The 11,896-nt window shown below is 60.7% G+C and overlaps 1 protein-coding gene across 1 annotated transcript; it reads left to right on the top strand.

Annotated features, from left to right (window-relative positions):
• Positions 1-79: 79 nt before the first annotated feature.
• Positions 80-5,541, top strand: SSTR3 (somatostatin receptor 3). Its single transcript, XM_006156533.2, has 2 exons — positions 80-672; positions 4,247-5,541. The coding sequence occupies exons 1-2, from the start codon at positions 666-668 to the stop codon at positions 5,539-5,541; spliced, it is 1,302 nt and encodes a 433-aa protein (XP_006156595.1). The 5' UTR covers positions 80-665.
• The last annotated feature ends 6,355 nt before the right edge of the window (positions 5,542-11,896 follow it).

Raw genomic sequence — 11,896 nt, 5'->3', positions numbered from 1 at the left:
CTGCTGTCCGGCCCGGCCCCTCCCCTGCACCCCGCCCCCCTCCTCTCCCTCCTTGGCTGGCTCTCCATGTCACCATCTGTGGCACAATCCTTCTCTGTCAGTCTCCCTGCCACCCCCTCGTTCTCTTTCCTCCTTCCCTGCTCTCCATCCTGCCTCTCCGCATCGCTCCCTCTCGCTTCCCTCTCTCCTCCTCCTTTCTTCTCCCTGTCACGCATCTCTCATCCACCCCCTCATCCTGGCTTTCCACCCACTCGCGCTCTCTCTCCACCTCCGACCGACCCCCCTTCTCCCTCTGTTCTTATTGGCTTCTTATAGTCCCCTGCCCCTCTTTTCTCCAGCTCCTGAGGCTTCTCCCTCCACCCCCATCCCACCCCTGCCCACGGACCCCCATCTGGGCCCCTGCCCCCCAGGTCGTGTCCTGGAGATGGGGGGTGACGTGCCGGGAGCCAGTGGGAAGTCAGGGCCGGAGACCAGATGGGAGAGGCTCTGTGGGCAGACGCGGCCGCTGCGGGCCTAGGAGGAACCAACCGAGCCCGCCAGTCGTCTGGAAGTGGGTGCCATGCGGGACCCCAGCAAGGGGTGCTCTGGGGGCACCTGGGACTGGGCAGGCAGAGGGGCCAGCAGCATGATAAGCAGCCTGGTGGCACGGAGGGGAGCCCGCGCCCATGGCAGGTAAGGAGGCTGGGCCTGGGCGGGGTCCTGGTGGGTGGGGTACCGGCAGCCATCCTCAGCCCAAGACAAATGGTGCCAGAGGCTCTTTGAGGACAGGAGTCCCAGGGAGGGAGGAGGGAGGCCTTCCCATGACTTCTCTGTGGGCTGCAGGGGCAGGGGTATTAGCCTGGGATCCTGGATCACAGAGCAGCCCCATGCCAGAGTGGGAAGAGACCAGATGCACCATGCATTGGCATCGCCAAGTCACATGGCATCTTCCTGCACCCCCTCCATGCTGGGACTGCTCAGCACACTCCCATTTATCCTCATCACAGCCTTGGGAGGCGGGGACAGAAAACGAGGTCCAGAGAGGTGAAGTGACTTGTCCAAAGCCACACAGCAATTTGCATCATCACTGTGTGCCAGCCCGAGCCCCAGCAGGGCTGTGGGTGTGATCCGAGGGGTCAGACGGAGGCCCAGGCTGGGAGAGGAAGCAGGCGACAGAAGGGAAGGCTCGGGGTGCAGGGACCTGTGGGATTTGGAGACGGCCAGGGCCCAGCAGCCAGCGTGGCCCAGAGCTGTTGGAACCCATGACCCCTCTTTGCCCAAAGCCTTTGGAGAAGCTGGTGTGGCCAGGAGGTACCTAAGTTCAGCAGTAGACAGAGCCAGGTTCGAATTCGGGCTTCTCACTTGGCAGCTGGGTGACCTCATACGAGTTACTGAACCCCTCCAAGCCTCAGCTTCCTCTGCTCTAAGAGCCCTTCCTCCTGGGCTTCACGAAGACCTTGTGACGTGGGTTTGAGGCCTCCACCCAGAGACAAGCCCTGCCTTGGGTCTCTGGCTGCTGACCTGCTGGTTTGGCTCACACCTGCAGATAGATGGTCTGGGAGATGTGCTGGGGACTGGGGTTAAAGAGAGAAGCCACAAGGCCCTGCACCCGGGAGCCAGCGTCCTAGAAGGGCAGGGGTAGGAGACAACTGGGGGGTCTGGTGTCCCTGGAGGGCCATCCTTAACTGCTGTGGGGTTCAGGGAAGCCACTCACCCTCTCTGTGGTTCCGTCCCCTCCCCAACAGTCCTCCGAGGAGTCCGCCCCCAGCTTCCAGGCAAACTTGTGCCAAAGATAAACCACGCAGAGAGGAGCAGTCGCTCCTTCCCGGCATGAGCCAGATCACGTGCAGGATTCCAGCTCCTTAAGGAAAGCCGGCAACTCATTGCAGGTCTGGCGCACGCTGTGCAGAGCTGTGCTTTCTCGGCTCCTGATGGCCCAGCCTGGTAAACTTTGACGGAGAGGATGGGCCCAGACGAGGCCCAGGCAGGGTCTTGGAGGGGGACCAGGGGCTCGGGGAGCGGCCATTTCATCCCCTGGTGCAAAGGAGGGTCTGGCTGGTGTTGCCGTGTTCCTGCCGGGCCGTGAGCACATATGCTGGTGTGTGCCAGGCGGGAGGGGAGCGGCTCAGAGCTTACCCGCGGGCTTCTCTGGGGACATCTGTCCCTGAAGCCTGCAAATGAGGCTTGCCCAGCCCCAGGCTCCCCTGGGAACCTGGCTCAGCTCCCCTCCCCGCTCCAGCCCTGGATGCTATTGGCTGACCGGTGGGCGCTGTAAAGAGGCCCTCCCGACCCACCGGACAGCACAGGGCAGCAGAGCAGGGGGCAGGTGAGGCCCCCACCCTGCCCCAGTCGAGGCAAGGCTCTAAGGTCTCAAATTCGACGCTTCATGATTCTGGATCTAAGAAACACTGACTCCAGCATTCTGAAATTCTGGCCTTCTCTGACTCAAGGACACTGGGTGGAAAACCCTGTGACTCTAAGGTTCTGCGAGTCTGTCCTGAGAACATTAAGTTCTCTTTCTGGGCCTCTGAAGTCTAAGGCTTTGGGTCCACAGCTCTGAAAGTTTAAGAAGCCGAGGAGCAGAGGAGGCTGGGGGAGAGCGGACAGCGGGACACTGGGACACTTGCCTCAGACCTGGCTCAGCCTGCGGGGCTGGGCGCGGGTGCAGGTGGGTGCTTCTAGGTCCTCCTAGAGCTGGCCCTTCCTAGCTGTGTGGGTAGGCACATGGCCTCGCCTTTGTCCCCACCTGTACGGGGACAGTAGTGCTCCCCTCGTTGGGCAGCAAGTGGCTCTGCATGCCACCAGCTCAGCCTGGCGCTGGGGGCTCAGTGACCAGGAGCTGGCAGCACCCCTGGTTCCTGACCAAGTCCCCCTGCTCAGAGCTGCTGTCCCAGGCTCAGGACAGCTGGTGAGGGCATGGGGCGAGCCCTGGGGTAAGGACAGGGTGCAGGGCTCCTGGGGTTCCGAGTTCTGTCATCTCTCCCAGCCCAGGAGCCCAGGCGACTTGGACCTTCAGAGGAACCTTGGCCTGGGGGTTTTGCCTGCGGCTTGGCTCTGGGAGCCTCTAGAGCTGGCCCAGGTCTTTGGGGCAGGAGCCACCAGGCGTGCTCACCTGTCCAGAGGCACCTGTTAGGAGTCTGTGCTGTAAAAGTGGTGTCCAGGTAGGGCCGTGGGGGCCTCAGGTCCTCCTGGAAAGCCCAGGCTCGGGTTGGGACATCCAGGAGAAGGGCTTCTCCTTTGAGAGGTTTCCTTCCCTCAGCGTTTTCTGCAGGGACAATCAGCGGGCAGCCAGGAGCCCATGGGTGGGGTAGTGGGGGTCACTGGAAGAAGGGGTGCAGTGGGAGGTCCAGGCCCAGAGGAGGCTGCTGCTGTCAGCCTTGGCCTCTAACTGGGCCTCCTGAGAGCCAGGAAGTCCTGCGGAGGGAGGTGGGCCATCCTGAGGTGTGCCCCCCAGCGGCCATCGGTGATTCGTTCTGCTCTGCTGAGCTGTCCACTCCTTGGAGGGGGTGCCTCAAAGCTGATGCAGAGTTGGTGCTCCTGTGAAAGTGGCGGGGGTGGGGGACTGACACCCCATCTTGGGTCTTATCCTGTCTGTGTGCTCTGTGTCCCTATCGCTTGCCTTACTAATAAGGAGTCATAAATTCTGTAGAGACATGTAAATATAGGTATATATCATACATTAATCAGACCATAGAGAAAACGCAGAGACTTCATTAAAAAGAAAAACACAGACTTCCTCTTGGGGCCCTTACCCTGTCTACCTGTAAGTGGGGTCCAAGTCCAATCACCGCAGCCAGTGGGAGGTGGCCCATCTTCCACCGTAAGCTTGTGACTTCAACTCCACCCAGCCTCTGAGAAGTCTGATGGATGTGCTAGGCTCTGCCCCATGAGGTTACAGACACATGAGCCTTCACCTGGAATTCTGGGGGCTCCTGGACCCCCTGAGGTTCACAAGAGGACCAGGTTCCAGGCTAAGGGCCTGCTGGTGGACAGTGCACCCCACTTCACGGAGCACCGCCAGCTAGGCCATCCCACGGAGAAAGGGCGAGTATTAGTTCATGGAACAAGACGGTCATGGCCGTCTGGGAGGGAGGGTGGCGGGCACTTCACCTCCTGTGACTCAATTTCCTCTGAGAACTGGGAATGACATCACCTGACCTTGCTCTGACCTGGCGTTCAGTAGGTCTCCGCAGTCGGTGCGGTGGGGGAGGGGCGGCACGGCAACGCGGCCCTCTGCCATGACCGGGCTGTGTCCTCCCTCCTGCAGGCCCACAGCTGACTGCTGACCACCGTCCCCCAGCCATGGACACCCCTGGCTACCCTGCACCGGTGCCCACCACCTTGGAAGCCGCGAACACCTCCTCCCCCTGGCCCGTGGATGCCACGCCGGGAAATGTGTCCGAGGGCCCGAGCCAGGCTGGGCTGGCCGTCAGCGGCATCCTGATCCCCCTGGTCTACCTGGTGGTGTGCGTGGTCGGCCTGCTGGGCAACTCGCTGGTCATCTACGTGGTCCTGCGGCACACCGCCAGCCCATCGGTCACCAACGTCTACATCCTCAACCTGGCGCTGGCCGACGAGCTCTTCATGCTGGGGCTGCCCTTCCTGGCCGCCCAGAACGCCCTGTCCTACTGGCCCTTCGGCTCCCTCATGTGCCGCCTGGTCATGGCCGTGGACGGCATCAACCAGTTCACCAGCATCTTCTGCCTCACCGTCATGAGCGTGGACCGCTACCTGGCCGTGGTGCACCCCACCCGCTCGGCGCGCTGGCGCACGGCGTCCGTGGCCCGCACGGTCAGCGCGGCTGTCTGGGTGGCCTCCGCTGTGGTGGTGCTGCCCGTGGTGGTCTTCTCGGGCGTGCCGAGGGGCATGAGCCACATGCAGTGGCGGGAGCCCGCGGCGGCCTGGCGTGCCGGCTTCATCATCTACACGGCGGCGCTGGGCTTCTTCGGGCCGCTGCTGGTCATCTGCCTGTGCTACCTGCTCATCCTGGTGAAGGTGCGCTCGGCAGGCCGGCGGGGGTGGGCGCCCTCGTGCCAGCGGAGGCGGCGCTCGGAGCGCAGGGTCACGCGCATGGTGGTGGCCGTGGTGGCGCTCTTCGTCCTCTGCTGGATGCCATTCCACGTGCTCAACATCGTCAACGTGGTGTGCCCGCTGCCTGAGGAGCCCGCCTTCTTCGGCCTCTACTTCCTGGTGGTGGCGCTGCCCTACGCCAACAGCTGCGCCAACCCCATCCTCTATGGCTTCCTCTCCTACCGCTTCAAGCAGGGCTTCCGCAGAGTCCTGCTACGGCCCTCCCGCCGCGTGCGCAGCCAGGAGCCTGCTGCGGGGCCTCCGGAGAAGACCGAGGAGGAGGACGAGGAGGAGGAAGGAGACGGGGAGGAGGGGGAGAGCGGGAAGGGCAAGGGCAAGGAGGTGAATGGCCGGCTCAGCCAGATCACACAGCCTGGCCCCAGCGGGCAGGAGCGGCCGTCCAGCGCGGCTGCCAGCAAGGAGCAGCAGTCGTTACCCCAAGAGCCCTCGGCTGGGGGGAAGTCCAGCTCACTGCACATCAGCTACCTGTAGGGCCTGGGGGGGGCCTGACGGCTCAGGGAGGGCTGGAGGCTGCAGGCGTGCCTCTGCGCCCTGCCCGGGGAGCCAGATGCCCCGTAGAGGATGTTCGGGGGCATGCCGCGGGTCCCATTGCCGCTAGGACTTGCTGCGTGACCTTCAGTAGGTCCTTTCCCCTCTCTGGGCTTCATTTTCTCCTCTGTGACTCAGGGATGGGAGCAATCAGCCCAGACAAGCGCTGTCAGGGGAGTGGGCCATAGAGCCTCACTGTTGGGCTGACCTTCCTGAGCAGAGCCAGGTTAGGGCTGAGTGGGTCCGACCACCCTCAGAGATGGAGCATCTGGACAGCAGCCTGAATCTTGGTCCAGAGGGATGAGCCAGGGCCTGGGTCTCCTGAGCCCAGAGGCAGGGACATGGGAGACCTAGGGCTGAACTGAAGCCTCCATTGGAGGAAGGTCTGACCTGGTAGGGAATAGGGGTGCTCAGGCCCCAGACCAGCTCTCCCTGGCCTGGTGAGGCCAGAGCCAGTTCTGCTCTGCTCTGGGCCTCAGGCCTGGATAACCGCACAACCTCTAGTCTGTCCCCTTTGGGCCAGATGGTCATTGCTGGAGCTCTGTGTTCCCAAACAAGGGGAGGAAAGGTGGCTTTCTGGAAGCTTTAGGAGCTCTACTGCATGGCCCTCTGTGGCCCTAAGTCCAATTTTTAACTCCTTTCCTTAAAGAAAGGCCCCAAATCGCACAAGTTTAAGGCACCCAAATCCTAGCTCAGTCCCTGTGAAGGTTGGCCCTCGGCCCCCAGGCTGCTCGCATTGGGTGCTGTGGGTGGAGGGGGGTCCTTTTTGAGGGCTCTGGGAACTTCTTCATAGGAGAGGCCAGCCCTGTTCTCTCACTCGTATCCTCTCTTCCTGGGGACCAAGGCAGGGACCCCCTCCCCACCCCATGCAGACTGAGTGGAAAGGAGTGTGTCCAAACAGCGCTGTGAGCAGGAGGGAGAAGAGGAGGTGAGAAGAGAAGGCAGAGGAAGGGAATGGGAAGGGGGGAGGAGGAGGAGGGCGAGGACAGAGGTTTCCTTACCACTCTGGGCTGAGCTCCGTTGCAGCATCTATGAAATGTGGTGAGCGAAGCCCAGCCCAGCCAAACAGAAGGGAAGGAAGTGACCAGGATGGAAAAGCAAACGTTCTGAAAGTGACAAGCTGGCCCCTGTGAGGGCCATGGCACTGAAAGAAGGACTTGGGCCTTGCTAGCGGCCCTGGGGCGGGGGCCGTGGAGCTGGCTCTCTGGGGACATTGAGGAGTGGTGAGCCCCTGGGGGCGGGGAGCAGGCCTCTCCAGCCCCTATATCCTTGGGGGCTACAGGTCAAGGAAGCCCTGAGAAGATACACCCAGAGGAGGCCGGAGCAGAACTGCTGAGAGCACCTATCGTCCAAGACCGGGCCTGGGCACCCTCCCAGAGATGCCCTTAAAGCCCTGGTGAGCCTGACCCTGGGGTAGTGCCTCTGGCTGAACCCCTCCACTCCACCCTGCAGAGGGCAGGAGTCCTCAGGGAAAGCACAGAACCAGAATCTGGAGACTTTTGATCTTCAGCCCACCTCAGGACCCTGGGCTAGCCCTGACCTCAGTTTCCCCACCCTGCAATGGAGCGGACTAGCCCAGTTCACCAGCCTCCTGCCTCCTGGGATTTGGGGAAAGTCATGCTGGATTAATTGCCAGGCTCACCGCAGAGGGTGGGGGTATCAGATTACAAAGTGGAGGTGCTTTCCCCACCCCCAAGCTTGGCCTTGACCCCCTTTTCCTGCCTGGCTCTTGGGAGTAAGGACACTGCAGGGCATGAGAAAGGGAGAGGTGGAAAGTCAGAGGCCAAAGGTCAGGGAAGCAGGACTTGGGGAGAATATGGGGCATTTAGAAGGAAAGAAAGTTCACAAAACCAGACCTCTTGTGGAGGCTGGAGGCCAGAGCCCAGAGGCCCAGCCAGAGGTTCAGCCCTTGGACTTGATCTGGAGTTCCCTTGAGGTGGAGTTGAGGGTCTGAGGGAGAAGGGCCTGCTGGCATTTCATTCTCCCCTGGCTGTCCCTGCCTTCCTGAATCCTGGGGTAACTGAGCAATGTCTCGCAAGGGTAGCTGGGAGGCTGGTCAGGAAATGCTTCGCTGCTTCTGCTCCTAGCTCTTGGTAATAAAGACGGTGACACATGACAACAGCCGAGGCCTGGGCCATCTCTTCTGGATGCTGTTGTCCAGATGGGTGTGAATGTGTGGCTCGGTGCACCCTGGCCTCTTCCCCAGTGCCCCTCACCACTTCTATTATCCAAATAGCAAATCTCATGGAAGAAAGCTGATTGGCTCCAACTGGGTCACATGATGGTCCTTCGGACCAATCACCAAAGACAAGGTGATAGGGTGCCATGGTTGGCCAGGTGTGGGTCACGTGCCTACCCTTGCAGCCAAAGAGAAGGGGGAGCACTGTGATGGACAGTGTGGCCTAGCCAGTAGGGTAGAAAGTGTGTCAGTGACTGACTGCCTATGGCAAGGGGAGGCTGGCCAGGGTGAATGGCGCTCTGGATATGTGCAGGGTTCCCTAGATAGCTGCTTTTGCTGGGTATAACCCTGTATGAGTCTGCAGGTTTGTGTGAACACCGTGCAGAGCATGTAGCAGGTGCTCAGGACATCTCAGTTACATTGAACATGTATGGGGGTGTTACGCATGGCGGTGAGAGCAGAGGAGCTGCTGGGACCCGGGAGTGGCCACCAAGACCAGGGTCCCTTTTCAGGTTCCCCAACCCTGTTTCCCTGCCACACCAGGTGTCACTGCCTGTGTGTACTTGTGTGCATGTGTGTGGGGGATGTTCTCGTACTACACGTGCATGCCCAACAGCCGTGGGCCTTTTCTGTGACCATCTGGAACAATGAGAGAATGGACAGGGTCGCCATGCCTCCCAACCACAGGGGGATTGTTCATGTGACTTTAGCCTCCTTTGGAATTGTGCAACGTGGTGGCCCTGAATAAATGAGGGGGAACCGAAGGAGCTTGGCATTGGGGTTTGGGGAACCTCAGGGGCTGCAGGGTGGGGGTTGAGGGCTCTGTGGTTGTGAACCAGAGCAGGGAAGGAGGGGTAGTGATAATATGTCTGGTTTGACTCCTCTGTAGTCATCTATGTTGTTCAGACCTTGGGCCTTACCTTGAACTTGTCTCTCCCATGTGGTTGCTAGGCAACAGCCTATGGCCTCCAGGCTCTGGACCAGGACTTCAGCGCAGCATCGCCATCCTGGGGTGGGGGGTGGGGCGTGCTGGGAATCCACAGGGCCTGGGGCAGAGGAGGCGAGGCCCCCGATTTCCACCTGTAAGGGGTGGGGGAATTGGATGTCACTGTCCCATAGAAGGGGTGACAGCCTGGGCTCCACAGGGCTCCAGATACGGAAGACCTTGTAAAAGGATCAAGAACCCCATGTGAGGGGCACCCCCTGGAGTTGAGCAAGGCCACGGTTCCTCCAAGACCTCAGGGTTCCCCTCGTCATGGCCGCCCTGATGAGAGTCTGAGTGCATCTGCAGGAAGGCCTTAGGGGGAACGTGTCCCCCAAAAGCCTTGGGATCCAGGGATCCAGCCAGAAGGCCTGGCCCTAGGCCCCACTCTGAACAACCCTACTGCGTGGCCTCAGGCCATTTATGTCTCCCCTCTGGACGCAGCGCATGTGGTTCACAAAGGGTTATCTGAGCACCAGCTGCATGTGAGGCCCTGGCGCGGGGCTGGGGGAGGTTCTCGCACTCTCCACCCTCTCCAGCGGCCATGCAAGTCGATGTCCACCAGCCTTCGGGCGCAGTGGAAGGGAGACACAAACTGGGGGGCCAGGGCCCAGTGGGGGCCATGCTGAGGGCAGACGCTCAGGCCTCGGAGTGCCAGGCAGAGGGATCTGCATGTGCTAGACTGTGAGTAAAGGGGAGAAGAGCGGAGGTGAGGCCCATCCCAGGGGACAGACGCTGTGTCAGACAGGGCCTCCCTGGGAGTTCATTCCCGTTATGGCTGAACTTTGCCCCCCAGATTCACATGCTGAAGCCCTAATTCCCAGTACCCCACGATGTGACTCTCTTGGAAATAGGTTGTTGCAGGTGTGAGTATTTGAGGTGAGTCACAGCTGAGTCGGGTGGGCCTCCATTCCAGTGATTGTTGTCCTTAGGAAAAAGGAGAGATTTGGGGCCCAGGCAGTGGAGCAGCGAGGCTGACTCGCATGGCGAGGTTGCTGATTTGTGCCTGGAGACGTCCCCGAGTGCTCTGGGCACACGTGTGCCCCTGATCCCAGCTGGCTGACGCTGGGGTCCAGTGTGGCTTCTAGACTCTGTCGGGGTGCTCTCTGTCTCTCTCACTTATAGAAAAGAAAAAAAATACTTGAACAAAAAAGAAAGAGGAGATCTGCACACACATACACATACAAGGAGCGTGCCACGTGAACACGGAGGTGAAGACCGGGGTGACGCGTCCACAAGGTGAGGAATGCTGGCTCAGCTGCAAACCACTGGGCCAGGAGAGGCCGGAGCAGATCCTGCCCACACCCTGGGGAGGAAGAGGCCTGCAGGCGTCCTGGCCCATTTCTGTGGTGTAGGCCGCCCTGGGGTGGTACTTGCTAAGGCAGTTCCTCACCTGCAAAGCACAGCTAACAGCTCCTCTCCTGGGTCTCCCGGACCTGCTGGGCTAGCCTGCTCAGTAAGTGCGCTCTGCAGAAAAGCTGAGGGCAGAGCAGTGGGACCACAGAGCTCGAGGAGCCCAGAGGAACAGATAAGGCAAGGAAGGAGGGAGCTCGAAAGCACGTGAACCGCGGGTCTGCCAGTGTGAATCCTGGCACGTCTGTTCACGAGATGTTTGACTCTGGGCTGGTTATTAACCTCCCTGTGCCCCAGAGCCCTCCGCTCTGAGATGGAGATGAGAGCAGATGTCCCTCTGACTAGGAGGCTGGAATGAGCTAATGTTAGTGGATAGCTTAAAACAGTGCCGGGTGTGCAGTAGGGACTTAGTGTCAAGCGGTCAGGAGCAGGGTCCACCTGTGAGGGGAGGAGACTCTCCTAGGAGGGGTTACAGTCTCTGAGAAAAGGAAGAACTATGGTTTGTCCACAGCGGAGGCACGGAAGACATTCCAGGTCTTGACGATAGCTCTGATACCCATTTCACAGCTGAAGACTGAGGCCTGGGATGGCCATGTGACTCGCCCAGGGTCACAGCAGCAGGGCAGGATGAAGACCACTATTTCTCCAGCCCTCCAGAGTCCGTAGTTTTTACAAGCTATGAAAATGAGGGCTGGGTGGGCAGAATGGTACTGGAGGCGGGCAGAATGCTGAGGCTAGTGGTGTCACCTCCCTGGTGGCCACTCGGTCATGGTTAGGGCAGATGATGTCCTCAGGGAAAACCCTACAGGCAGAGGGGCACCACCGTTCCTCAGGGGTACTACAGCTTCCCAGAGGCCCAGCTGCTGTCCAGCAAGTCCCGCAGCCTTGGCTCAGGCAAGAAGGCAGTGTGCACAGGGGCAGATGGGGACACAGAGCATCTCAGCCCTGCAGTCTGGCCAGGAAACGGGTCAATATTTACTCATGGAACTGCTGGCCCTACTGCACTGTCAACATGCCCCACGGCCACGTGGTCTCTCCAGCTCCAAGACCAGGTCTCCGAGCTCCACCGCCAGCTCATCAGACAGGAAGGGTCTCTCCCCCATCTGGACATAATAAATGGGGAGAAGGAAGTCAACATTGCAATGCCTTTTACGTGGGCGGCAGGGGCAGGCAAGCCCTCGGCCATGCAGGTTTGAACCCCGGCTCTGCCACTTAGCTTTGAGTGCCTCTGGGCCAGCCTCGGAACCTCTTGGAACCTTAGTTTCCTCATTCGTAAAATAGGCTGCACACCCGCGACTGTCCCGGGACCAGTATTGAGGGTGGCGGACAACTCTGGTCAAGGCTAGCACGGTACTCCCTGTGCCCGGCAGGGGGCGCCGCGGGACCTCAAGCCTCAGTCCCTCGTCGCTCGGTACCCATTCCGCAACTCCGCTCGGCCGGGAGTCGGTTCTATTCGGCCACACTCGGATCCACTCGGCCATACTCGGCTCTGTTCGGCCGATCATGTCCGGGATCGTCCGGATTCGTCTCTGCTCGGCCAAGTTCGGCTTTATTCGGGTCTGCTCGGCTTCGCTCGGCGCTGGACCCGCAAAAACCCGCCCTAGAACTGCTGCAGCTCCTCTCTCCTCTCGTTCGGCTCCCGGCTCCCGGGTTGTAGGCCCTGGGGCTGGGCCATCACTCCGCCGGCGGGTCCAGGTGTCCCCGGCTCGGGTCTGGCTGGTCTCTGGGCTGGGCGTTGGGAGCCGCCTTTGTGGCTGGGGGCGGCGCCACGCTTTTTTCAGCGC

Source organism: Tupaia chinensis, unplaced genomic scaffold (genome assembly GCF_000334495.1).
Source record: "Tupaia chinensis unplaced genomic scaffold, TupChi_1.0 Scaffold000496_1, whole genome shotgun sequence".
In the NCBI taxonomy this organism is placed as follows: Eukaryota; Metazoa; Chordata; class Mammalia; order Scandentia; family Tupaiidae; genus Tupaia; species Tupaia belangeri.
Note: the sequence above shows the minus strand (reverse complement) of the source record. Positions and strands in the feature narration are given on the sequence as shown.